Here is a 27966-nt window from a genome sequence, read left to right as displayed (position 1 = left end):
TTGGCATAAATAGCTCATAATATTTCCTTTTGTTGTTTTTACATCTCCATTATTTGTAGTGATGTCACCTCTCTCATTCCTGCTAATAGTAATTTAATTCTTCTCTCTTGTTTCCTTATTTCAGTTTGGCTAGAGATTTATCAATTTTATTGATCTTTTCAAAGAACACAGTTTTGGTTTCATTGATTTTTCTCTTTTTTTCAGTTATCTATTTCATTGATTTCTGCCTTTTTAAAATGCTGTTCTTATGCTTTGGGTTTCATTTACTCTTAAGGTATAACAGGAGATCCCTGGTGTGAGATATTTCATTTCAAAATAGGTATTTTAGTACTCTAAATTCCCCTCTAAATACTGCTTTAACTGTATCCCACAGATTCTTATATGCCATATTCATTTTAATTCACTTTAAAATTCTTTCTAATATTCCTTTCAAGTTCTTAGTTGAGCATGGATTATTCAGAAATATGTTATTAAGTTTCCAAATATTTGGGGGATTTCCCATATATTTGTCATTGATTTGTTTTTATTTTTCTTTTGAAATATGACTTATTTTAAAAATTTATTTATTTAAATTCAAGTTACTTAGTACACAATATAGTATTGATTTCAGGAGTACAGCCCAATGATTTACCACTTACATACAACACCCAGTGCTCATCCCAGCAAGTGCCCTCCTTAATAATGCCATCACTCATTCAGTCTAACCCTCTACTCACCTCCCCTCAAGCAACCCTGTTTGTTCTCTGTCTTTGAGTCTCTTATGGGTTGCCTCCCTCTGTTATCTTACTTTTCCTTCCCTTCCTCTATCTGTTATGTTTCTCAAATTTCACATTTGAGTGAAATCACATGATATTTATCTTTCTCTGACTGACTTATTTCACTTAGCATAATATACTCTGGTTCCATGCACATTCTTGCAAATGGCAAGATTTCATTTTTGCTGACTGGTATTCCACTGTATATATATGCCACATTTTCTTTGTCCATTCATCAGTCAACATCATTGATTTCTAATTTAACTCTATTGTGCTCAGAAAACATACTTTATATGATTTAAAAAAACCCCAAACAGGGGCGCCTGGGTGGCTCAGTCAGTTAAGCCTCCGACTTCAGCTCAGGTCATGATCTCACAGTCTGTGAGTTTGAGCCCCGCGTCGGGCTCTGTGCTGACAGCTCAGAGCCTGGAGCCTGCTTCAGATTCTGTGTCTCCCTCTCTCTCTGCCCCTCCCCTGCTCATGCTCTGTCTCTCTCTGTCTCAAAAATAAATAAAAACATTAAAAAAAAAAACCCAAACAACTGAGGTATAATTTACCTACTAGTCTGCATGGGGTTAATCCTTTTAAATTTGTTAGAGACTTGTTTTATGGCTTAGCACATGATTTATCTTGTGACATGTTACCTGTGCACTTGAAAAAAATGTGTACCTGCTGTTGTTGAGTGGAGTATTCTATAAACATCAGTTGGGTTAAATTGCACTGTTCATATTCTTACTGATGATCTGTCTCCTTATTCTATCAATTATTGAGACAGATATTAAAATGTCTGACCATAATTATCAATTTGTCTGCTTCTCCTTATAGTCCTATCGGTTTTGCTTCATATATTTTGAAACTCCCTTATTAAATGCAAAAACTCTTTGAATTGTTACATGTATCTGATGAATTGAAATGTCCCTCTTGATCTCTGGTAATATTCTTTGCTCTGAAATCTTCTTTGTCTGATAATGATATAGCTACATACATTTAAGATTTTAATACAAGTTGCCAAATTTCCTCTCAAAAACTGGTGTTGTATAAGGTTTCCCCCCATTCTGGTTCACATTTATTGAGACTTTGATATGAAACTTCTTCTAAACATGTAATGTTTCTTCTGAATTTGGGATCAGCTAATACTCTTGCCAGACTTCTGGTTCTCTATCTGCACAAGTAGCTGTTAACAGCTCTGCCATCATGTGTGTGGGGGAGTACAGGAAAGGGTTTAGGCATGGGGTTAAGCGGAGGCAAAAGTTAGAAAAGACAAATGAGAAGTACTTTCATTGTCAGAAAAGGTGGTAGGTAGGGGGGCATCTGGATGCTTTAAGGCAATTTAAGGTATCAGATGAATTAGATCTCATGGCAGTGAACTTGTGATCTCAGCGTCACTATTAATAATTTTTAAGAAATGGAGCCTGATAGATGTACCCAAGACTGGAGACAGGCAACAGTACTTATATTTTTAGTGGGTGAAAAAAAATGTGTGACATTCAGTAAAGAAAGTGATGAGTACTGGGAGCTAGAAAGGGTTCACTAAAATCTTATTTAATTCATTCTATTTGCTGTTAGAGTTACCCAGTTAATAGATCTGGAAAGGTCCCAGGTGCTTTGAACCGGAGAGAGGTGGAACCAAAGACGTTGTTAGAGATAAATACATCCAGGAGTGGGCCATCAAATTTAGACGAGAACCTGGTTTTCCTATTCCGTGTGTTTTAACACATTAGGTCAGGCCACAGCCTCTCCATCTGCCTGGATGAGGCAGCAGCAACACCTCCCAACACACCACATTAAGTACTTAGGTCTAAAGAGCCTCTGTTTTGTAGTCTCTGCAGTCACTAGAACTATAAACAGAATACTGGCTAATTATTGTTTAATTATTGCTTAAAAAACCAATTGGCACAATACAATCACTGCATTAATTACCCCATACAGCATCTGCTTTCTTTTTTGCCGTCATCCCCATTCCTCCCCAGCCCCTCTCCCCACTTTAATTGAAATTCAGCTTGCCGTAACACCTCCTTTCTCCAGGCCAACTGGATCTCTCCATTCACACGAGGGAGAGGAACAAAACAGAGAAGGCCCCCGGGGATTAGGGAGTTTTGACAGCTGTCCAAGAGGAGCTCAGAGATACGGGCCAAGTACAGAGGCAGGACAGAGACAAATGAGAGACAGAAGAGAGTGACAGAGGGAGGGAGAGATGGGCAGGGAGACATCGCAAGAGGAATGAGTGGGACAAAGAGTCACAGAGACAGGCAGAGATGTTTAAAGGGGCGCTGAAAAGGGGAAAAAGGAAACGAAAGGCTAAAAACGAGAGGAACTAAGGCGAGACGGAGAGGAAAATGCGAGAGGCTCAGGAGGGGAGGGAGACAGGAGAGAGCTTTGTCGGGAAGGAGAGGGAAAAGTCCGGTCTCTGAGGACAGGTCAGTGCAGCTTGGGTACCGGTCTGAAGAGGAGGCGGGCAGGCAGCGTGGGGTTCCCCTCGCATACCTGGGCGGCGGGTGGGGCGGAGAACCGCCGCCGGGCCGGGAGCATCGCAGCGCGAGCCGAGAGCTGAGCGCGCGGGACCGCGGCGGCAGGGCCCCTGGGCGAGCCCGGCGGCCCCGCACTAGCCCGGCGGCCCCGCCCCCTCCTCAGCCGCCTCCTTCGCCGGGGCTTTTCCTGCGGGGCTCAGGAAGCCGGCCTAGTGCCGCCACGAACAATAGCTCGCTGCTCGGGCTCGGCTCCGGGAGAGGCCGGCGCGCGGCCGCGGGGGAGGGAGGCGTCCGCGCCGCCGGGGGCCCGCGGTGAGCGGCCGGCCCGGGCCGGAGCTTCAGTTCAGCTCCGCGCCGTCCGGGTCATTGTTGGCCGGGACTGAGGGAGCGGGAGCCGGGGGAGGAGCTGGAGAGGCGGCGGCGGCGGCGGCGGCGGCGGGAGCCAGAGGGGGAGCCAGAGAGCGAGCGAGCGAGCGCGGGAGGGAGGAGGTAGAGAGACAGGGAGGGTGGGAGGGAGGAGGAAAAATAAAGAGGAGAGCCGAGCAGGGCTGAACAATAGAGACAGGCGGACGGGCGAGGAGAAGAGCCAGTTGCCGCTGCTGGGGAAGAGGGGGCGCCCAGGCAGCGCGGACCCCGGCCCCGGCCCGGTCCGGCTCCGGCCAGACAGCAGGGCGGCCAGTGCCCGCGGGGAAGGGGTACCATGGGGGAGCCGGCGGCAGGCGCCCCCAGCCCGCCGCGCGCCTCTGCCTGAGGGAGGCTGGGCGTCCTTTGCCCCAGCCCCGCCGTCCCAGCCGCCCGAGCCGCCCGCCCTCGAAGCCGCGAGTCCTCCTGGTCTGCGGCCGCGGCCGCTGCGCCCCGCGCCCTCCGCCCAGCGGGCGCCCCGCAGCCCTCGGCCCCGGGCTCGGCCGGCCCCGGCTGCCCGCGGACGCCTCCCCCAGTCATGAACCCCCCGGAGGGGGCAGCGGAGGAAGGAGGAGCAGCCGACTCGGACGTAGATGCCTTTTTCCGGACAGGTAAGCTGGGCAGGGCGCGGGGGGCCCGGGGGAGGGCTGCTGCTCGGGACGCGGCGTCTCGGACAAGTTTGGGGAAGGAGGGCTGTTGCTGGGGTGTGCGTGTCGGGGGGCAGTCCTCGGTGTCGTGGGACTGGAGTTGCCGAGATTCTTGTTGTTATGGCAATGCTGCTTGCGTTTTGGGGAGGGGTGGGGGCTGGGAGCCCGGCACCCCTCGGCGTTCACCCCACTTGCGAGAGTCGGTGTTGGGGAGGCGGGAGGCGGTCCCCTCGGCCGCCTTCTCCTGGAGCGCGGGGATGGGGCGATGTTGGATCACTTTGCAGCGCGCGGCTCAGCTACCGGCGTCCCCGGCCCCTCCCTCGTCTCCCCCCTCCCCCAGCGCCTGTCAGCCAGCCTCCGGCCGCCCTGGGCTGGCACCCCATCTGGGGCCAGGGGCCCGGGGTCCTGACGTGTGGAGAGGGGCAAGAGGGGACCGGGAGTCGCGCACGCTGCAGACTGACAGTCAGGAGCCGGGCGGACCAAGGACGGTCATGCCTGGTGCGTGTGGGGAGTCGGCGTCTCGGACTTAAGAGGCAGACCGGGCTGGGAGGGCGGTGGGCGCCTTGGACCTCCTCCGTGTCCTCCTCTTCTCCAGTTCTGGGAACGGATGAGCTTTTCTTAGGAATCACTCATTCCTGGAAGTGTGAGTTAGCGTCCTCCTCATACACACCCACTGAATCTTTTGCTTGCCTGTGGTATAAGAGCCCCCAGATCTGTCTTTACAGCTGTTTGTTGCCCCTGCCACCTCCCATCCCCCAGGTCTATAGCTCTTGCTCCCGGGCTCCACAGCCCGTTCTCCAAAACAGACACCGACCACCCTCGTCTCCCACCACCTGTGGCCCTATTTCTCTGGCAGCCAGAGATTCCCCATCTCCCGTTTACCTGTGGCTTCCGCCAGTTCCTCATCTCCCGTGTCTGGAACCATTTTGTCTGGAATCTTTGTCCCAAGGAGTCCAATAAGTTATGGGGACCCTGCACATCTGCCCTGTCCTTCCATAAGTTGGATTAGAGGACATGAACTGGTGGGGTCAAGGATCAGGTTAGCTCTGAAGGCTCTCTGCACACCCATCTGTTTCCTAATCTCATTGCCTTGCCCTAGAGGTCATCTCTAGGGAAGAGGGTGGGGTGCTTTGTTGGGGGAGACTTGTGGCTTTAGAAGTCAAGACTTGATTGGCCCATATGTTCATTTTCTGGTTGGTCTGAAGAGGAAAGAGCTGGAGGGCAGGAGCTCATGCCAGGGCCTGGAGAAAGCAGAGGAAGAAGCCTCTGTTATACGCTACTGCTTCCCAGGGCTCAGCCCCCCCCCCCCCCCCCCCATCAATCTCTATCTCTTGCACTCACACATACTCACACACACTGCCCAGGACCCAAAGCATGGATTCTAAAGAGGTGCCTGACCTAAGTTTATAACTTGACATCTAGGTTATAAGGTTCTGGGGCCTGAGTGATAACCAGAAATACTCATCAGGAGGTCTCCCCTGACACCCCCTGCTGCCCCACCCCCCCACCCTCTCTGTCCTCCCATCTCTGGACAAAGTCTGCCCTTTTTTTAGCTCTAGGGAAAAAAAAAAAAAAAAAAACTCTTGGAGTGTGACCTTTCCCACCTTCCTTTTCTGGATCCCACTTTCATCTTTTGACAACCACTCCTCCTTCACCTTTCTTATTACCTTGTCCTGTCCATTCCTTGTCCCAGGCCCTTGGGCTGAGTTCAGTTTCTGGAGGCTTGATAATTTTGACAAATTCACACAGTGTTAATGGTGTTAATGGCCTATAATGGTCCAATGTGTTACTTTTCCCAGGGCCTTTCCAAATACAATGTGTGGCTTATGTATGGCTCAAATCACAGAATAAATAGCAGACTAGGGTCTGTCTCCTGTGGGACTCCTGTTGAGGATATTCCCCCTCCTCCTTGGGGAGCCTTTTTTTTGCGGGGGGGGGGTTAGATCTGATGTGCACTTAGAATCAGAGAAAGCTTAAATCTGCAATGAAGAAGGCTGGAAATGACTGATGACCTGTAACAAGTTGCAAGTGGGGATGCACACTGCTGGTCGCTAGGTCTAGGACTGCTTCCCTCCCAGCCCCCCAACATGGTCCTCTGTGCTTTGCTTCCTGATTTTACCCCCACTAGTCTCTAGCCTGGGCTCTTGCTGAAGATTCTTAAGCCTGGGATAAGGCCACATTTTGTAACCTTCTCCCTTCTGATTCTCCATCATTATGGACCATAGCACTGTACCTGGTAGCTAGACAGATTATAAATTTATTCAGTTGAACTGAGAAAACTTCAAACACATTTTCAAAGTCCCTAGCACCAAAGTTACCCCCTACTTTCTGGTGGAAAATTTTGCATGCACAAGGACGAGACTGGCAATTGCTTTGTCAAACCCTGGCATACTGTGCTTCTAATTAGGAATGTTTCAAATAATTCTGTCATTTTGGTCCCTTACTAGTCCTCTTCTGATTATTTTGGTATCTCAAGTCTCCTGACCAGTTGATAAAGCTATATTCCCTAAATTTCAACTCCCTTGCACACATGTACATATGCACACACACAAACACACACACATACACACATGTACACACACCAGCCCACTATTCTTATTGGTGGATTCCATATTGTCTTCTTAGGAATTCTCTGTTCCAAGCCTGGGAGTGTGTCACAATAGTTTTATTTATCATTTTTATTAGGGAGAGGAGGGGAAATATGGGAACTCAAAACTGGGAATAGAAACCAATTGGAATAGAAAACCAACAAGGACTCGGGGCGCCTGGGTGGCTCAGTCGGTTAAGTGTCCGACTTTGGCTCAGGTCATGATCTCACAGTTCGTGGGATTGAGCCCTGCATTTGGCTCTGTGCTGACAGCTCGGAGCCTGGAGCCTGCTTCTGATTCTGTGTCTCCCTCTCTCTCTAACCCTCCCCTACTCATGCTGTCTCTCTCTGTCTCTCAAAAATAAATAAATGTAAAAAAATTTTTTTTAAAAAGAAAACCAACAAGGACTTTTCAACTCCTACTGGGAGTCTTCTGCTGTCCAGGGTGCTGTGGAATGCAAAAGAAATATTCAGAGTGGTCTTTGACCTCAAAGAACTTTTAAAAGGAGTTTGACAATTATTGCTCAATTGGAGATTAATTAATTGGTAAACATGGTTCTATAAGATAAGAAGTTGACAGAACTATAGATGAGGTAGAACCAAAGGTAGTTCTATGTGGGCAAAAGGCACATAGGAGTTTGGGGCATGGACATTGAGGTTTCTGGGCTGACCAAATAGAAGGGGTAGGTTAGGGAGGAATAGGAAAAAGGGATAGGTAAGTGGGGCAGGACAGATAGGGAGAGTCTGGGAAATCCAAGAAAGGATTTGGATTTGATTAAGAGTTAGTAGGGAGTCATTTTAGGTTCTTGAGCAAGGGCATATCATGAAGAAAGTGGTATTTGGAAAGGTTAATCTGGGGGTAATATGACTGATGAAGTGGAAAAGGGAGAGAAAGAATCCAGGGAGATGGAAAAGTGATTCAGAGCTGAGGGGGAGGGGGCTTGCTCTAGGTTGGTGGCAAAAAGGATGAGGAGTCAGGGACAGCTCTGAGAGACATTTTCAAAGGCAGAAAAGTGGGGATTTGTTGACAAACTGGCTATAGGGGGAAAAGAAAAGTAAGCCCATGAGGAAACAGAAGTAGCTGGGTTGAGAGTGTAGAGGACTAACAGTGTGCCATTGACATGGTCTGATTGGGACAGGAACTGATTTACAAGGCAGGTGATGATATTGGCTTTGGAACTAGTGAACTGGAGATGACTGATGGACATCCAGGTGGAGTTTTTTTATGTGTGTGTGGGGAAAATGGGACTCAATACAGGAGCATAGGCAGGAGATTAGGGCTGGCGATGTGGACTTGGAAAGCTTCTGGGTCAAGGTTGGATGCAGCTGAAGCTTTGTGAATACACCATTTGTCAGAGGGAGGGACTGGAGGAAAGAGGGGAAGAACTAAAGTTAGAATTTGGGGGATAAACCCTTATTTATAACATGGCAGCAAAGGAGACTTGATCTTGGAGACCCCAGGGAGTCAGCGTGGGTTCTGAGGTGAAGACAGGCTGCAGACAGGTTGAGCAAGAGGAGTGCTGGGTAAGTGTCACCAGATGTGATTAAAACAAGGCCACTGTGAGCTCTCAGGAGCGCAGTATTAGAAGAGGCAGTCAGAGTAAGGATTTGGGGTAGTGGATAGGAACCCATTAATTGCACAGTTGATCAGTGAAAGGAAAAAGAGATTGGGTGCCAGTCAGAAGGAGTGTTAGTATGAAGAAAAGGAGTTTCATTTTTTTGCCAGGGAATCAGAAGAGGTTTGCAGGTGGAAGGGAGAAAGCTTGTGGACAGGGAACACTGCAGATGCTACATTAATTGTTGACTTAGATACCTGGAACCTGAGACAAAAGTAGGTTCCCTAACAAAAATAAGAGCTTAGCTTCGGTGAGCAGAGGAGAAAATTCTTTTTTTTTTTTTTTTGAGACTAAAAGGAAAAAAGTTAAAAGTTATAAGTGAAAAGAGATTGATATGGAAATATCTTCTACCTATATCTTTCTGTTGAGCTTTGGTCCTGTGAGTCCAGACATTTTCAACTGAAGTGTTTGCTGCTACTTGGACTTCATCCAGCTTCAAACTCAACTCTGTGTGTCTTTCCAACTCCCCACATTAACTTCTTCTCTTGTCTTCTTAGTTCTGTAAGTGACATCTCCCCTCTCCCAGTCATGATAGTTAAAACCTTGGTTTTGTCTGTGAGGAGTTTCTTTCCTCTAACAAATCCTATTGAATTATCTGTCATCATCAGCCCTTCCTGTTCATCAACAGCCTCTGCCCTAGTCCAGGATCTGTTATGCTGCCTGTGACCTCCTTTCTTGTCCCTTGGAATCTGCTCTCTCACCCCCACTCCAAATTGGCACCTGCAGGCAAGATGGCACTAATTTCATCACATTGCTGCCTGGTTTATGAACCTACAGTGACTTCCTAGTGTCTTCAGGGTCAAGTCTGTACTTCATATCTCAGCTCCAGCCAGGCTGCTTTTCTCACTTCCCAAGGGCATCATCTACCTTTGCACCCCCACTCTCCAAATCCAGTTCATTCTTCAAAGACTTGTGTCCTACCTTCTTCTGGGAGTCTTCACAGCTCACAGAACCAACTGTCTCCTCTGAATTCCTAAAACACTCACTTATCTATACTCATATTCTCACTGTATTAGTGGTATTATATTGTTTTTAGCCCTTTCATACGCATAAGGCTTGTCTCCCCCATTGAAGTTACTTGTTCTTTGCAGGTAAGGAAAAAGATATTTTAAAAACCTTGAAATTCATCAAAAACAAAAACAAATCACCTCCTCCTAATATAGATAAAACAAACATGGTAAAGTATATGCAATTGTTAAATCTAGGTGGTGGTATATTGATATTCACTATATGATTCTTTAAACTTTTGTCTCAGATGACAAACCTCATTCTTCCTGGACAGAGGAACTGGACAACATCATGTCCAGATCATCAAGAAGATGTTATTTTGGAGTAACACCTATTTTGTGCAATTCTTTGAGTAAATATCACCTCTCCATCTGTGCCGTGCCAGGCACTGAAGGGGAGTGGTTTCTTCTGCAGCAAAGGAAAACATCTCTTTTTGACACTGGGCTTGATGCGATGCTCCAGAATCATGCTTAATTCATGTTTGTTTTCCTTTTTGATTCTCTTCTACTTCTGCCCACCATGAATTGGGCTTTAGGTCACATCACTTTCCAGGAACTTCTTGGGGAGTATGGAGAGGACTTTTTTTTTTCTGGAGATGGAATGTTGTTAATATTTCTAATATTGTATTTATGCAGGCTATTTCTACACTAATATATTTTAGAACATATCAACGACAGCCAAGCACACTATAAGATTTGGGAGGTTTTGCTTTATCCTGTGCCACCAATCATAAATAGTTTGATTATTGACACATTCTGTTCAATTGTATTTGAAAATCCTTTGGGGGAATGGAAGAAGTGTTGGAACAAACTGAAGCTGTAGAACAAAATTAGGTGAGAAGTAATAAAAATCTCTGTGGCTCTAAATATCAGTAAAACACTAGAACTGGTGAATTAGGAGTCCTTCTCAGATGTTAGAGAATTAACACTTTTACTTTACAGACTTCTTTCTGCTTCCAGAGGTAGGCAGTATGGTATAGTCCAGTGGTTCTCAGGTGGTGACAATTTTGTCCCTCAGGGAACATTTGGCAATATCTGGAGAGTTTTTTGATTGGCACACCTTGGCATCTAGTGGGTAGAGGTCAAGTGTTCTACTAACATCTTATAATGTACAGGACAACAAAGAATTTTCTAGCCCCCAGATGTCAATTGTGTTGAGGTTGAGAAACCCTGGAATAGCCTGAAGATCATGGGCTTTGGATCAGATAGGCCTGACACTAACCAGGGGTAGAATCTTGGGTAAATTATTTAATCTCTCTCATTTTCAGTCTTTTGCAAAATGGAACTAAGAATGCTTATTTCACAGGTTTGGAGGACTAAATAGGAAAAACGTGTAAACAGCATCTAGCCATTTCTGATACACAGTGGTAGCACAAGACATCCTAGCTGCCCCTGTTGTTCCTGTATCAATTATTAGGTGAATATGCTTACACACAGGCCGGGGGATCTCCAGAAGAGGTGTTGTGTAGGGCTTTTTCCAGGAGGTGGGAGAGGGTGCCAGAGAGGTACATGATGAAGTACAGGGAGCCTGTGTGTGGAATCAGAAGGTTAGGGTTTGGGCTTCAGCTGTCTTTTATTCATTCATTCAGTCATTTGTTTGACAGATATTTATGGCGTACCTACTGCAGCCATGTACTGTTCTATGGGAGTGTATAAAATCATTACAACAAAGAATATAGAGCAGGAAGGGGAATGGATATAAATATACCCCTTCAGGGAGCACTTGGATATAAGAGGTGGGAAAGGAAGGAAAAGCCTGTGAAGGAGGCTGAGAAGGTCAGACAAGAGAGCAGGAGATGAACACTCCCCTTTGAGCTCTACTTCTCTGAATGACTTGGGCAAGTGACTTTAATATCTGTGTAGGATGAGGATAATAGCCCTCTCTCCCCTTTCCTGTATAGGGCTGCTGAGAGACTCAAATAAGATACTGTATGTGAAGGGTCTTTATAAGTTGTACAGTTCTATCCACATATATGTAGATAGTTCCTTCTAAATCGAACATTCTATTACTCTAAGTTGTACAGTTCTATCCACATATATGTAGATAGTTCCTTCTAAATCGAACATTCTATTACTCTAAGTGCCTCTCCTGACAAATATTATTTTATTTAATCTGACCTCTATGAGATCTTTCCAGTCCAGGAAGAAAGCAGTCCTTTTCAATTTGGTTTCCCAAAGGGACTGGATGGGGCACCCTTCTTACAACAGGTCAGGACACTCCTGTTCTCTCTCCCTCCACAAAAGTATAAAGATGCCAACCCCCAGCCCTCCAGACCCTGGCACATGGCCCCGTGCTTTCTGGAGGAGCCCAGTGAGAATGGAGTTCTTGCTTCTGCCAAGCCTCAGGTGGGTGCAGTGAATCAGTCCTTTCCTGCTCCTTCTCTGTCTGCATGCAGTTCAGACTCCTCCTGCCACTCCTTTGTGTGTGAATGACTGGCAGCAAAATAACTAGGAAATGATTGACGGTCACAGGGCTGTTGGATCAATAGAACTGCTTGAAATCGTGTCTACTGAGGAGTGAGGGAACAGAAAGAATAAGCTGGGAGGACAGAGGAATTAATTTAAAGAAGTAAAGAAACTGTTGGGGAATTAGCTTTGTCTCCTCCCCTTCTGCGTTATTAGAAGGGAACTGGAGACTAGCTAGAAAACATGGATACAAGGGATAAACAGGTGGGAAAATGAAAAGTCGCTGATGAGCTGTGCTGTCAAGGAAGTGGTTACTTATTGAGCTGAGGCTTGAAAGATGGGTGGGATTTAGATGGGGAGGACAGAAAGTGATGTGTTCCCATGTTGGGACAGTGTTAGAAGGAGGTACGAGGGCCCATGGCATGTTTGGGCCAGTAAGTGGTCCAGTTAATGTGACTTAGGGGATGCAGGTGGAGGGTCAATGGGAGATAAAACTCAGAAGGGGGTCGGGACGAGGTTGATTGATTGCTACATTTATCAAACATTTACTGGGCTCCCAGAGCCTACAGGGCTTTAAATGGCAGGCCAAGGAGTTTGGTCTTTATCTGCAGTTTCCTTTTGGGAGCTGCTAAAAATTTCTGGATGGGATGGAGGCACGATCAGGAAGATAAATCTGGCAGCCCCACAGAGGGTCAAATGGAATGGAGGAGGAACTTTTGGCCCGTGCCGGATTAGGAGGCCACTGTGATAGGTCTGAACTTGAGATGCCACAGTGGAAATGGAGAGGAGGGGGTGGCTGTGAGGGACCTTGTGGACGTAGGGTCTATGGGACTTGACAACTTGAATGTAGAGGTGTCAAGGAAGAGGCAGTAATCAAGGATGATGCCAAAGCTTAGAGCCTGGGTGACTGGAGGGATGGAGGTACCCTAAATGAAAATCAGGAGTTAGGAAGAGGAGGAGCAGCTATAGGGAGGCAGGAGGAGAGGGAGGATTTGGGAGTTTACTTTGGGACATGTTGCATTTCAGGTGTCAGTGAAATAGCTAGGGGAGGTGTCGGTTCTGTAGGCGGGTAAGGAAGGGAATCTGGAGCTTTGGAAGGAGGCCAGAGCCAGAAATATAGGTTTGGGAGATATCCGTAAGAAGTTGTGGCTGGAGCTATCAGAGTAGATGAGATAATAAATGAAAAGCATGTACAGACTTAAGGGCAGAGGGCCAAGGACAGGGCTGGAGGAGAACCAGGGGAGAGCAGTGCTTGGAGAAAAATGCTGCAGATGGCTTGAGGGAGATGAGGACTAAGCATACAGACTTGGTTCTGGAAATTGGGGGATCAGCGGTAACCTTTGCAAGAACAGTTTCAATCATGTAGGGGAGGTGGAATTCAAATTGCAAGGGGAATGGGGAGTGAGTGGATGGGAGGAAGTGGTGGGAGTGCATAGAGATGACTCTTTGGAAAGGTTTGGCTGTGAAAGGAAGGTTAAAAATAGTGAGGTAGTTGGAGATGGGTAGCAGTTGAGGGGAGGCTTTTTTTAGGTAGGGAAGATACATGAATACCTAGGGGTGGGGAGGAGGAAGAAGGCAGGCATGGGGAAGAGAATGAATATTTAGGAAAGAGAGAAGTCATGGATGGAGGAAGGTCCTGGATGGGTCTGGAGAGGTGGATCTCAAGGTCAGTTTAGAGATGAGCCTTGGGCCAGAGAAGGGGGTGGGGTAGGCAGACCTTAGTAAAGTAGCTGTCCAGAAAGGACCTTGGCTGAGGGCTCAATGTGCCTGATCAACAGCCCCACTAGAGGGAGTATCAGCTGGTTGGAGGTCTAGGGGCTACTGGTGGTGTGCTTGAGAGGGTAGCACGAGCTGAGGGCAGCTGTGAAGTGGACAGGCTGGGTTGGCATGGCCCTAGGAGGCCCTTGGGCAGAGAAGATGGGGAGCCAGCTGGGAGATCCCAAATTAGCAATCCTTTTCGAAGTGCTGGTGGCTTCTTTTTGTAGACTGAGGTGGGATTTGCTTCAGCCAATGGTGAGGTCTGCATAATTATCTCCTGCAGAGTATTAGGCAGAGAGGCAAGTCCCTGGGCTGGAGGGTAAGTGAGTAGAGGAGAGAGGGAGGTGGACCCATGCAAGAAGGTGTCACACGGCTTCCTGAGGAGGGGTACAGGCCTGGTCATGAGGCAGTATGTCTGTCAAGGATGGGACCTGCTCTTGAATTTCTAGAATTTCCTTAGAATTTCTAGAAGTCTCAGAAGAAAGAGGAAGCAGAGTAGGGATTATGGGAGAGTCTCTTGCACATTCTTCTCCATGAGTAGGAACCCTTCACACAAGAGGGAAGATGCCAGTTAGCACACCCATTTCTTTGGCCCCAAAGCACTCCCTCTGATTCTCATTTTAGGGGCAAATCCAAGAGCTGTCATCAAGTGAGGGATCTTAGGTGGCCCTCCAGAGTGAGGGGAAGTAGGAATCCAGGGGCTGCTATTACCATAAGGTGGGCTGTGTGGGACTGGGTTTAGAATCCCTAGACTTAGAAGAAGTGGGGGTTTCTTTAGGTATGGCTATAAACAGTAATAGAAAGGGCATTATAATAGAGTGTAATTGTATGTATATGACTATTTTACACATATATTACGATCATATTATTAGTTAGATAAATCCTTACATTGTCAAAATGATGAAAATTATGATGCTTCAATAGTTTCTTTCCCTCTCTTCTTCCTTCCTTCCTTCCTTCCTTCCTTCCTTCCTTCCTTCCTTCCCTAACAGTGCAGAGATAGATGAAGATGAAATTTTTGAGCTTGCAACTACAGTTATTCCAGGGCATGGCAGTCAGGGACTGGGAATGTAGCTAAAATCCCTGCCTTTTACACTCTTACCCTGCAGTGAGGGACAATGGCCGTATCTATTGGGGGGTGGGGGTGGGGAAACAGTATTGAGTTGGCAGCTGGACAGTGGGCCTAGGAAGAGGCCCAGGAGACTGGCAGATGGTTAATTGGATGTGACAAAAGGGGGCTGGGAGGAGGAGTCTGGGGTCTCCTGGGGGATTCTTGTCTCTGACTTCTTACTGTCCTAGAAATGATGTGAGGAGAGAGAGGAGTGGCTCCAGAAACAGTTGAGGAAAAAGGTTGGCAGGACTCCATGTTGGGTATGTGGCCATGGAAGGACAGAGTGCCATTGGGAGTAATGTCACAGCTTTAATTTGGAGGATGGGTGCAAGATATTAAGTCTCTTGTCTGTACCCCAGTGCATTGGCACATAACACGCTCAGATACTTAGATATAAAGAGAATACTTAACCAAATATTGGAACAATTTTCTAGCTATTCTTTCTGATCCCAACAACTAAGTTTTGACAACCAAATATCATTATTACTTTTGATAAGAACTGGACAAAGAACTGATCAATTTTAGCAGAATATCAGATTTCAGTGAGTGGATCTCTTCATTCATTCTTGCACTCATTCATTTAAGTGTCAAACACCAGCTGTACACCTACTGAGTGCCAGGCACTGGGAATACACAAACGAGTTGGAAATAATCTTTTCCACGGGAGGGTAACAGTCTAGTGGGATTGACTGATGCATAAGCAAACAATTGTGTTGTAGCATAGTAAGTGCCATAAAGAGGATTGGGTGTTGTACATTGAATGTATAGAGGGAAGATCAACAGCCTCACCTGGATGGGTGTGGGATTCAATGAAGAGGGGGTGCCTAGGCTGAAATAGATGAGGAGGTGGTGAAAATGAAGACAGACCACTGTTCAAGAAGTTTGGCAGTAAAAGTAAGGAGAAAATGAAAACAGTAATTGAAAGGACATTTTGGGAGTACAGTAGTGTTCTGTTTCTTGATCACAGATGTGATCTGTTTGTGAAATTTCAGAGTCCCATAAACTTATGTGTACAATTTCATGCATACACATTGTGCTTCAATAAAAATCTTTAGGGGTGCCTGAGTAGCTCAGTCAGTTGAGCATCTGACTCTTGATTTCAGCTTAGGTCAGGATCTCACAGTCTTGAGATAGAGCCTCATGTCAAGCATGAGATTCCCAGTTAAGAGGTTATCTCTGGAATGGAGGGACAGTTCTTCTTCTGTGGCCATGGGAAAAGACCAGGTGGTTATAGGTCAAATGCTAGAGCTTTTATTAAACTGACCTGCATCTTCAGATAGCCAAGGTTATCTGACAGACTGAGGGATACTGAGAGCCTGAGAAGAGAGGAGATGAAATGGATCTATTTGCTGGAGAATGAGTGAGAATTGCATGAAAAATGATCTGTCCATTGGAGTTCAGAGTGGGCTGGGGATGCAGGCTTCTGCATCTTGCTCAGCCCTGGAGACTCTGGAGTGGATGTGACACCAGTGGACTCTTGAGTTCTTGGGTGGTGACTGGACAAGATGTCCGGGGTAGGGATGAGATGTGCAACAGACTTGTTTGGAAACTAGCCTCTTCCCTGAACCTTACTGAACATTGATGACCCTAACGCCTCTTGGAGGCCCTACCTTGGAAAATGGTCATGTCTAGTTTCCCCATGTAGGATGTACATACCTTTTGCTTTGGACTTGTTTGTATTCTTCTCAACACCCAGATCAGTGCCTTGTGGTTAATACTTGCTTGTTTAGTATTTGTTGTCTTGAGTTTTTTTTTTTTTTTTAAGAGCTATTTATTGGTGTGTAGGTCATTTGGGAGTTTCATAATAAAACACTATACTAAGGAAATAAATCATTTTTTTTTGTGCGTGGACAGGCAGTTCTACCTTAAACAAATAGACTTATGAAATCAATATTGACTATGAAATATATCCCATAGCTCTTGTTGCTTCTGGATTAATTAGAGGGGTTCCCTTTTATTGCTTGCTTATAATATTCATATATTTCATAGCCACGGGAAAACTGAAACTTCACTCTTTCTTCAGAAAAACCCATGTAGAAAGTTCAAACACACAAATGGATTAGCTAATCAATATTGAATGAGTGTCTGCTACGTGCCAAATATTATGCTAGATATTAAGGGTGCTTCTAAAGATGGGCAACAAATGGTCCCTATTTCTGAAGAGTTTATGGTTTTGTTGAGTTTAGGGGACTGAAATAGGAAAAAATGGCTAATTGGAGATCAATCAGAAAGGGAGTTTCACTCACTCATTGATTCCTTTAATATGTGTTTATTGCCAATAAGCTAAAAGATCATTTAATTTAAATAAGTGGTAAACAAGGTCGCATTTAGAGAGATTTGATTTTTGGTATACCTTCATAGAACATTTATTTTTTATTCTACAGTTATTTTTCTATTATAAAAGCAATGCTGACTTACTGTAGAGTATTTAGAAAATGTGATGGAGTGTAACGGATGGAAAAGCCACTGTAACCTTCTCGCCCAGGGAGAGCCCCTATGTTAATTTGAGATACTTCCTTGTGGTCTTGTTTCCTATGTGCATTCTCTCCCTTGATCTATGGTTTGTTTTTTGATCATCAAATTAAGGTGAAAAACAAATTGACGGGTGATAGACTTTTTCCTAAATGAGGCCATTTTTCCCAGTTAATATAAATGTATGATGTACGTTTTTATGTGTACAGTATACACGTATCTGTTGAGCAAAGTAAGACATTCATAAGCCAATTAGCCTTTATATGGGGATAATGTAGGAAGACAGAGGATATGTTGGTTTTTTGGAGGGGTAAAGGCATTGACGCTTATTGTTAAAACAATAGTTATGCAAAACAAAAGTGCCGAATCTAAAGTCAAAAGCAAATACTATTTCTCCCTTCTCCTCCCTGATATTAAGATAAATTCAACAGACATACATGCCTGTTGAATATACAAGTACATGTTTATACAAATGCATAGCTTTCTTTTTTATTGTACTTAACAAAAAGAGAATCGTGCTATTCCTGTTATTCTGCAACTTGTTCTTATCACTTTATAATCATGGACATTTTTCCATGTCAGTACATATAACTCTACCTCATTTGTTTTAGAGTTGTGCTACTTTCTGTTGTATGGATGCGCCGTGTTTTATTTAACCGTTCTCCTAATGATGGACATTTATAACCTGGCTTTTCTGTGGACCAGTGTCTGCTCTGGGACATTATTTTGTCCAAAGAGTAGCAAGAAGGGTCACCCATTATTTGATCTTTTTCAAAGGTGACTGTAGGACGACTAATCATAGGTTCGGGATGTTCTCTGCTTTTATCCTCAGAAGAGCGTGAGGACAGCTAGTCCCTGTTTTCTGAAGGGTACCACTCTATGTAATACTTAAGGATGCTTTTGTTAGTGACATTTAAATAAGTGGTCTAGGCCATTAGCCTCTTTTGCTGTGTGTCTTTAAGTGATTTAGGAGCCAGATTTGTAGTCATAATTAGCCAAAAAAAAAAAAAAAACCAAACCAAAACAAAACAAAAAAACCCACATGTGTTCTGTGGGCTTGAGTGAAAGTTAATTCCAATACCACAGGTATGGAAGTGTTTTAGGTTGTGTGTGCAAAAGCCATAGTCTGCATTTGACTAGAAGAATCCAAGGATGTGATTTGAGAGACCTTGGTTTCCAATGCTCCCCACCATTAATTAGCTCTGTGACTTGGCCAGGCCAGTTAACATGTCTGTTTTTACAGATGGGGCCTCTCTTTCCTCATCTGGAGAAAGTGGTAAACATACTTGTCCTGCCATACCTCATAAGAAGAGTATGAGAGAAAGTGGGATAATAGAAGATCACTTTGGGCAAACAAAATTGCTGACTAAATGAAAGGAATTTTCGTCAGCTGCCTTTCTCTGAGCTCTCCCTTGGTTCTGAGTGTGGTTGAAAGCTGAGCTAGGGGACTTGGATGGGAGTGACAGCCCATACTGTGTTTGAGGACTGTACATTTTTTCATGTCTGGTAGGAAATTGGCAGCACTAGAGATGGAGTGAAACATTTCATGATATGTTCCATTTGCTTTTGGAAGAGACACGTGTGTATAGGAATGAAGAGTGGCTGGTCTAACTGCCCAGAACAGGGGAGGTTTTCTTTTTGATGGGTGGCAGTGTGGCTCAGCTGCAAACTTTCTCCTTATTACCCAAATACGCAAAGAAAATGTAGCTTTTAAATTTTCTAACGTGGAGCTAATCTTTCTCATGAGACCCTAACCCACCTTAACTAGTTTATAGTATACCAAGGTTTTTTTTTTTTTTTTCTTTTTTTTTCTGTTCTCTTCTGGATTAGTTTTTTTGGATGATTGTTTTTTTCAGATGAATTGCTCAATCACTCAGATTTTCTCCCATTCTCCCACTTCTCTTCAGCATGGCGTCTGGGTGTGTAGAGGTGGGGGAAGGGAGAGAAGGGTGCTTGGAGCTACTGTGTAATGACTGGTCTGGTCTGATGCTTGCACTGGTATTTGCAAAGGTGTGGCTAGACCTGTCTTGCTTTTTGGGGTATTTTGTTGATACTCAGCACTAACATTCATATTCTAACTATTTGCCTATGGAGTCGAAGTCCCTGTACATGACAGCCTCAGTGTTCTGACCCCAAGCCTTTGGTCACTGACTCTCTGAGTACCTCTGAGTACCATTATCATAGCCTCTTCCACACCATGTGGATCATGGTATGTGATTGATTGGTAGGCATTCTACAGGTCCACTGCTTCCTCAGGGGTGGCCTTAGGGTTGTCCAGTGTCATCACACCCACTGAGATCTTCTTTTCTACCTATTAGATCTTCTTTTCTAAAACTGCCTCCCTAAAACCTATCAGGTGTTCAGTTGCTCATATAGGAGGAAACCAAGACCCTGGTGTCTGATTTCCTAGGCTGAATTTTCCTGTGTTCCCCTGATGTTTGATCCTTCCCTCATGGCAAGAATCTGTCACTTTTTTTAAACTTTATTTATTTATTCTGAGAGAGAGTGAGAGAGGGAGGGAGGGAGAGAGAGAACATATGCATGCACACATGCATGAGAGAGGGAGGGGCAGAGAGAGAGAATTTCATGCAGGCTCTGTGCTGACAGCTCAAAGCCCTACACAGGGCTCAAATTCATGAACTTTGAGATCATGACCTGAGCTGAAAACCATCCAAAAGTTGGATGTTTAACTGACTGAGCCACCCAGGTGCCCCCTGAATACTCTTTACCTCTCATTTAAAGTGATCTTAATGGTTAAGTCCACCCAGTGTGGATCTTGATATGTTAATGGGAGTTGAGAATTCAAGCTGCATACTAAAAAAACTCCTATCCTGGACGTTAGTAGCTGAACATTGATGCTTTCTCTTTGTCTGCTACTGTAACTAACCTAAACTTCCATGAGACAAATAGATGCTTCTGGCAGCGTAAAGGGAGGATAAATATATGTAATGACATACGAAAGAGAAAAATACATTATATTTTAAAGAGTATTATCCTAGTTAAAGCAATAACTTTGGGAAGAAAAGGTTTAGAAGTGGAGCTTCTAAAGCTGTCTTCTTTAGGATTCCATCCACACACATGTGTGTTTCTGTGTGCACGTAAACATGCCAGGGTATGATGATGTTGATTCTTCCTGCAGGCCTTTAGTGAGCACTCCTGACATCCCTTGCACTGTGCTAGAGAGGGGAGTATGGTACAGCCTCTGTCTTCAAGGGGCTCCCAGTCTTCAGAAGGTGAAAGAGTGGCAATAGATTATATACAGAGCTGCACTGCTGAATCCTGCTTTTCGAGAGGTTGGTGTTTCAGTCTGGTAACGTGACTGATGTTTGAGTTAGAAGTCTTAATGGGACTGGTGTCCCCTTACCTTGCTTGGATCTGCTTTTCAGTCCCCTAAAATGGCCAGTTCTGGTTAGTTTTGCTTTTTCCAAAAAAAGCTAATTCCTTTAGCATCGGTCTAAGTTTCCATGAGCATATATTCTATAGAAAGGCCATGGTAAACAAGATCAATTTAAATCGATAATAAATAAATAGAGAAATGAAGTCCAACTCAGGGCTGTTGCTCTGCTTCTTCTGTGATGGAGTTGTTTGTTGTTTATAACTAAAATTCTTTCATCACTTTTAGCACAGGAAAACTTCTGTGTTTTATAGGGTGTTTCCACTCCAAGGCTCTGGGGCTCAAATAGTCCTAGTGGCTATGAGCAGTGTTTCTATTTTGACCAGGGAAAATGGGAGCTTTGGTCTTTGTGAAGGTGGCAGAAACTGGGAGACTGGCAAGTCAGATGGGCCAGGAAAGTACAGAGCAGAAATAAAAAAGCAGGTAAATATGGTGCCAGATGGTTGGGTCCAAGAGGAAAGAATAGTAGGCTAGGTGCCAGGAGAACAGTATTGTTATTGATAAACTTGGTAAATCCCTTTCCCTCTCTGACACTGCTGAGAGTATTGAGCTAAGTGGCCTTGAATGCATCTACAACATTCTGAGCCAACTGGACACCAGAAAAGTCAACAGGGATAGAAACCAGGTGGTAAGTAGTCTCAGGACATTTGTGCCCTGGTTCTGTGAAGACTTTCCATCTTTCTGAGGCTTTCTGTCTCTGCAGCTTGAGACTGCTTAGTCAGTCCACCTGGTGCCAGAGCTAGTAGGTGACCCAACATTCTTGCTTGGGGAAGAAGGGCTCTAATTTCCTTGGGGAGAATCATCCTGGTGGTTAGCAAGTGGCCTCAAACTATTTTGGCCCTTAGAATCTTTTGAAATAAGGACCAAGCTCTGGGATTTCTGGGCCTGTGTTGAAAAGGCTATACTTTCTCAGCTTGTTCCTTTGGATCCCAAACCTATAATTAGAGATATACCTCAATACCCTAGATAATGCCTTCATCAAGGCTCCATCAGAGCTTCTCTGCCAAGGCACAGGGGGGACTAACTTATTGATCTTCCTGCCAGCTCATGTCCTTGAACTTTTCTTCTTTTGGGTCAGATAGAGAAGATAGTGAAAGCTACCCGAAATCTTCACTTCCTAGGGCATGTGCAAACCCAGCCACATCATCTCAAAAGGAGGCATGAGGTAATTAAGCAGCTGTCTTGGCTTTCTTCTAGGTTTCCTTCCACCCAGAACTCCTTATCCTTTCCTGCACATTCTGTAGACCTTCTGAGAACTCACATTTTGACAGAGAGAAACATTCCAATTTTGAAAAGTACACTAAAACATTCCAGGTACATGGTATGACTACGCAGTGGAATACAGGGACCCAAACCAGGGAGTGGGGAAGCCTATTTAGGCAACTGTGGTGGTATGGTGGTCATAGAGTAAATGTGCTTCAATGGCAGTTGGAAGATGAGCTCATTATCCAGTGTGACATGGTGGAGAGGGGCATTCCTGGCAGAGGGAGAAGGGTGGGCAAAGGCAGAGAGTTGTACAGGGTCATGGAGTTAGAGGTTATAGGGTGAGAGAGACTGGAGATACATGTGAGATTTTGGATTTTCATATTCCAGGATTTGGATTTTATCCTGTAAGCAGTGGGGAATCATAAGGGATTGAAGTGATGGAATAAAAATTATAACTTAGGCTAGTACAGTGTTGGAAGGGACACAATTGGAGATGAAAATTCTAGTTAGGAAACTACTGAAAGATAGTTGATGATACAAGGGATGTAATGGTGGTAGATTTCATGTCTAGTTGATGTAAGGTTGAAGGGGTGGTAAAGTGTCAGATAATCAACAGGGTTTTGGCTTTGGTTGTGGATAAAGGGCGATGATAGTGCTTTCACCAAAACTGGCACCACAGAAATCACAGTGGAATCCTAGGAGAATTTCACAAGCTACCAGAACTTTTTACTGTGAAAGGGTTTAGCACTGCTGTATTCTTGCACTTCTTTCAACATTTTGAATACAAAACATAAACAAAATGACTGAAGGCTGGACAATTACACACCCAGATATCTTATTCCATGAGGATGGCAAGTGTGTATGCCTGTGTTTGTGCATATATGTGCTTGTGTGTGTTGTTGCTCATGCTCTGGATGCATATGTGTGTGCTGCTTCCATCATACTGGGTTCTCGACACAGTATCATTTTTCAGTATTATAATTCTCATCACCTCCCAGAAGTGCTCCCTTTAGGATCCATTTCTGCTTGGCTCAGTGTGCACAAACATTCCAGTGGGATTGATTGCTTGTGTCAAATTAATTTTTTCCCTTCCCATGGAGTGTCTGCCATGTGCAAAATGGGGAAATCCCTAGGCCTCTAGCCAAATGCAAGTTCAGATAGATGAGTAAAGTCAGGCTTGGGTCAAGAATTGGCTTAGATGGCCACAGAGGCTGCACCTGTATACTTAAGACACTGTTCCCAGCATGCTTTGTGTCTGTTCCTAGGCAACAGGAAACTTGAGGCTGGGTAGAGATGGCTGCAGATGAGAGGCTTGGGTCTTTGTAGTATTAGCTGTGGTACCACTTCCTGATCTCTGCTCCATTTTCCTGTTACTGATTTATATAAAGGTTGCAAAAGCCTCTGGAAGCAAATGGAGAAAATGCTGACTGTCTTTCACCTGACTGTTGGGCAGTCAGTTTACTGGACAAACTTTGGAGAGAAGGTCTGGGGTAGTTTTCCTTTCGGCCCCAATCCTGATGCTTCCCTGCAGGTTTTGGTGGATACTCAGAATGGACCTCCTAGGCCTTTCCCTAGCAGGTAGCCTTTAGTTGCATGGTGCTCAGCCAGCAGTCTTATCATATTATGCCTGATTCCAGACACCAGACCAGGGACCTTTCCCACAGTTGGAACCATTGGTCAACTGACCTGTGTACACCAGGGTGGTCTAGGCTATGATGAACTAATTTGTATCTCAGTAGTTGAAGCTTTGTGAGATGTATGGTAAAGTTACCCTGAGGATGGTTATGTGTTCTTTTCCTATAACCTGAAATTCTGAAAGTCCTGATTAGCATTCATTTACTTTAAGTTCAGCTTTGTGGCTAATGGCTACCAGTAGTTCTAACCAAAGTTTCTTTAGCAGTTTATTGTCTATAGTCTAGTTGAATATAGCTCTTTAATTAGTGGGATTATGGCAAGTATCTTAGCTCATTCAGTTAACCACTAGCCTTCAGAACCTTTGGAACTTGAAGAAGTCTGATGAATTCCTCATCCCAAAGAGTAAAACGCTTAACTTCCACATTATTGGTGTAACAGTTACTGCTTTTGGTGCGTGTATGTGGGATTTGGATTCCATTTGCCAAGAACTTTTACATAAATCAATAACAGAAATGATTTTTAGCATTTCCCAACAGATTCTGTAATGTATCACTTCTAGTGGAGGGCACACATCAGACTTGGTTATACAATTTAATTCTCTATAATTCTTATAGAATCCGATTGTAATGTCTGGTTTTTGAGCCAGGACAATTGGATTGCTGGAAGGGTACTGAGTTCACAGAAGTCTGCTAAACTGTTTCCAGAGTGTTTCCTCCTCCCCACCTCTCATGACACCCAACATGTCTCTTGAATCCAAAAGGAGGTCATCTAATTTCTTCCCTTTACCCAGTTTCTAAACTCTTAGAGCCATTCAGTATAGTATACCTAGTTTGTTTTGATGTATTTATTTGATTTGTTATCCACAAGGGTAATTCTCTGACTGAGACTTTTTTCAGACCATCCTAATTATTTTATCTAGCATTATGCTAGTCGTGGAATAAGCATATTTGTGACTTTCCCTTTGGTTTTTAGTTTTCCTCGTGAGAAAGACCAAGGTAGCTACTCAGATGAGGTCCTTTATGTCAGACCCAGAGCCAAGTATGTAATCATGTGCTCCCTTAGGTTTCTCAGAGGCCCTAGGACTGTAGAACTCTAGATCTGGCAGGACCTGATGCCAAAAGTGGCACCATGAAATCCAACCCTGAATCTCTTTAATGTAGAGCAGAAGGACAATTCCTTTAGGACTCTGTCAAATACTCTGGTGGGTGCCATCTTTTTTCCATGTCAAGACTTTTAAATTCTTATGCATTTAAATAGTTCTGTATCCAGGTAAATGCTTTATTCATTCCTTCTGGGACTCTTGATATGTGCACTTGTGGGGCTTTGTTCTCAGGGACTTTTCCATTTCTGGGCTGTTGGATTCAATTTTATCTCCCCATACATCAGCTTATGGTGAGAACCTTGCAAATTCCTGGAGAGCCTTTGTAGAGGTTAAGAACAAAGGAGGTAATTTATCTCTTCAAGTGTCAGAGCTTTTAACCCTATGTTAGTTGTAGTTGGGGCTGTGCTTTCCAGATACTTCTCAGCCCTTGAAAGGAAATTTGCATATGATAGTTTTATTTTTTTTGGAGAGGGACTTACCCCAAAATATGAGCAGTGGAAGGCTGTTCTGTTTTGGATGTCAGTAGAGATCTTCTCAAGTTTGCTGGCTGGCTTGTAGCACAGACTGTGGCTGCAGTATGGTACAAAGGCACATGTCCCCAGTCTGGAGAGCCCTGTGTGCTGCTCTTAGCTCTGCGCTGGCCTTCTGTGTGTTCTTGGACAGGCCACCTCACCTCCCTGGGCTTGAGTTTCTTCACTATAAAGTGAAGGTGCTAAAAGGGATTGTTACTGAGGTTCCCTAAGTCTCTAAGTCATTTTGAGAGTCATTTTGAGAGTCTACTTAGGAGAAGGTCCTCCTTTGCCTGTCTCAGCTCTGAGAAAATGCTGGCCTATAAAGATGGACTGAGGTGGGGGTGGGTCCTTATGTTTGCATATGACACACAACATTCAGAATAAATTACCACCGGCTGATCTGTTCCTAGCCATTAAAAATCCAACAATAATGAACTAGCTTGCCAATCTCTGGGTGAGTTGTATGAATAAATTCTGAGACAGTTATAGTATCCTTAGTTCATACTTTTATAGGACCTGCCAGATATTTATGGGCTTCCTAAGAAAGTACAGTCAACAATTTTAGGGTAGCTATAATCTATTTATAACAACTATCCTTAAACATGGTTTGTTTCCTCTCCTGGTCTGTAAAGAAGATTTTTAAAGGAAAAAAAAAATATTTGAATTTTCTCAGAGGCTCCAACTTCTTTAAATTGGATATTTGGCAAATCTCTTTCCCCAGAGATACTCGTCTTGGCTGGCCCTGCCAGATCTTTTCCCTCCCTATTAGAGGGAGTTTTAACTTCCATTGATTTATCCTTTACCACATTTGGCTTGGTCAAGAGTTGGTGGGGAGAGCAGTTGTCAGAGTGCTCCTTCCTCTGGACATTATACCTCCCCGACCATATCCTGTTGTTGTTGTTGTTGTTGTCGTCCTTCTTTTTCTCCTCCTCCTCCTTTTCTTTCTTTCTTTCTTTCTTTCTTTCTTTCTTTCTTTCTTTCTTTCTTTCTTTCTTTCTTTCTTTCTTCCATGATGTGGGGCTCAATCTGTGAGATAATGACCTGAGCCAAAATCTAGAGCCAGATGCTTAACTGACTGAGCCACCTAGGTGCCTCCTGTTCTTTTTCTTAGAACCTCCCCCACCACATCCCATCTTCTGCCACTCTGTCTTCAGATACAAGTATTATTCTGGAAGCTGGGCAGAGGGTGAGAAACTGGGACTGAGGAAACAGAAGCAAGGTTTAAAGGCCAAGAAATTCTCTAAGTTTATAGAATGGCCATCAGTCAGACCAGAGAGCATAGCAAGGTCAGAGTATACCCCAAACCCAGATTCAGGACAGCAAGGGGCCAGGGAGGAGGAAGATAGATAAAGGCCAAGAAGATGAAATGGTAGAGGGTCAGTCAGGGAAAGCAGTAAAGGATCCACTCAGCATCTGGGGCATCTGCAGAAGTGAAGGGGCTGCAGGAGAGGGAGAGATGGATGGGAGTTCCAGCTATAGAAGTCTTATTGATTGAGGAATCTCTTCACTTTGTCCCTGTCCCCTGCATGTACAGGTGCCAGCTCCCAAATAGGAGGAGCCCAGTGACAGCACCTGGTTGGGCATGGTTCTTGCTGTCATTAGCTGCTATCCCCATACCTCCCTCTAGATCAAGTCATTCCGTGAGGCTTTGCCATTTCTGCTGCTCATGGGCCTTCTGTTTTCTCCATTTAGTGAGCCTGCCTGTATCCAGGCTATTCTCTAAGCTTGGAGTTACAATTTGAAGGTTCAAACTATCTTACTGTTAAGAAAGTGAGACACTGGGCATCCACATTCCACACAGGACATTATCATTTAGTCCTAGAGGGTCTTTGCGTTGAGTCCTTGGGTGCAGTTAACTCACTCTGATGGGTGGGCCAGGTGCTCTTTCTGGCCACAAATAAAACAGATTGTACCCCGAAGCAGCCCATTTATCTTTCTCCTTTTATTCTGTAAACACGGGTGGCCCTTACTATTTTTTAATCCAAACTCTCCTCTGAATTCTTACCTCTCGAGCTTGCAAGTTTGGAAGTTATACACCTCCCTGTCGTGCCAGAGAGCATCAGCCTTATCTGTGGCCTGCCTCAGCACTGCAGGCTCTGTAGTCCTGACCTGCAATTGGATTTTTCTGGGATTTCCTACTAGAATTGATCCAGCCCAATGACATTGTGAACTTCCCTGTAATATCTGTCTTTGCATCCTTTATCAATGGATTTAATGTCTTCTTCAACCTTTTCCAAATTGGCCCTTCCATCCTCCAGGCTGAAGATGAAAGTGTCTCGATTTATAATTTTTTTTTTTTTTTAGCATCTAGGTTTGAGTTTTGGAAGTAGCTTTTTAAAATGTAATGTGAGAAACGTCACTGTGCATCACTTATTGGTTAATACCTGGTTGAGTCCAGCTCTTGTTCCATTGGAGATATGCTCCTCATAATCCTCTTCCTTGTCCTCTCCTTGCAGAGACTTTCATTATTTGAAAAGAAGGGATTGGGTAGGGCAGAGGTTCCCAAACTTTCTCGGCTCATGGTACCTTCATGCCTCACTAATTTTCCCATGGCACCATTAGGCCAAACAAGACACTTAATAGATCTGTTCATAAAATAGTTAGATCCCCAAACCTTAACAAGTACTTATGTACTTTACTAACAATGTAGTAGCCATTTGAAAAAGTAGTACACATATATTGAGAGAAAAGTATTTTTATTTCATTCCTTAATAACCACGGTTACTTACTACTGAGACATATGTGCCTGTTGGGCACTGCACAACTTCTCAGACCTTGGAATCAGATTAGATATTACTCCCTTCATTTCCTGCTGTCTATTGATTATTGTGTTATGTTTGTTTTTTATCATAGCAACTGCCCAACTCCAGTTTTGCAAAGATCTGATG

The 27966-nt window shown here is 44.5% G+C and overlaps 1 protein-coding gene and 1 long non-coding RNA gene across 7 annotated transcripts in view; one reads left to right on the top strand and one right to left on the bottom strand.

Annotated features, from left to right (window-relative positions):
* Nucleotides 1-3282, bottom strand: part of LOC125174694 (uncharacterized) — a 29771-nt gene extending 26489 nt beyond the window's left edge. The window contains exon 1 of the long non-coding RNA XR_007155515.1: nt 3240-3282. This is a non-coding gene — a long non-coding RNA (uncharacterized LOC125174694). The remainder of the gene's footprint in view (nt 1-3239) is intronic.
* The window catches only part of LOC125174690 (kalirin-like), a 577730-nt gene that overhangs the window by 35869 nt on the left and 513895 nt on the right, over nt 1-27966 (top strand). For 2 of the 6 annotated variants that reach the window (XM_047874330.1, XM_047874332.1), the window contains exon 1: nt 3761-4236. The exons of the other annotated variants lie outside the window; for them this stretch is intronic. In XM_047874330.1, coding sequence (XP_047730286.1) covers nt 4164-4236 — 73 coding nt within the window. In that variant the 5' untranslated portion in view covers nt 3761-4163. Of the gene's footprint in view, nt 1-3760; nt 4237-27966 lie in introns of those variants that run through there. 6 annotated transcript variants of the gene reach the window in all.

This window comes from Prionailurus viverrinus, chromosome C2 (assembly GCF_022837055.1).
Source record: "Prionailurus viverrinus isolate Anna chromosome C2, UM_Priviv_1.0, whole genome shotgun sequence".
Taxonomy (NCBI): domain Eukaryota; kingdom Metazoa; phylum Chordata; class Mammalia; order Carnivora; family Felidae; genus Prionailurus; species Prionailurus viverrinus.
This window is presented reverse-complemented; position numbering and strand designations above follow the sequence as displayed.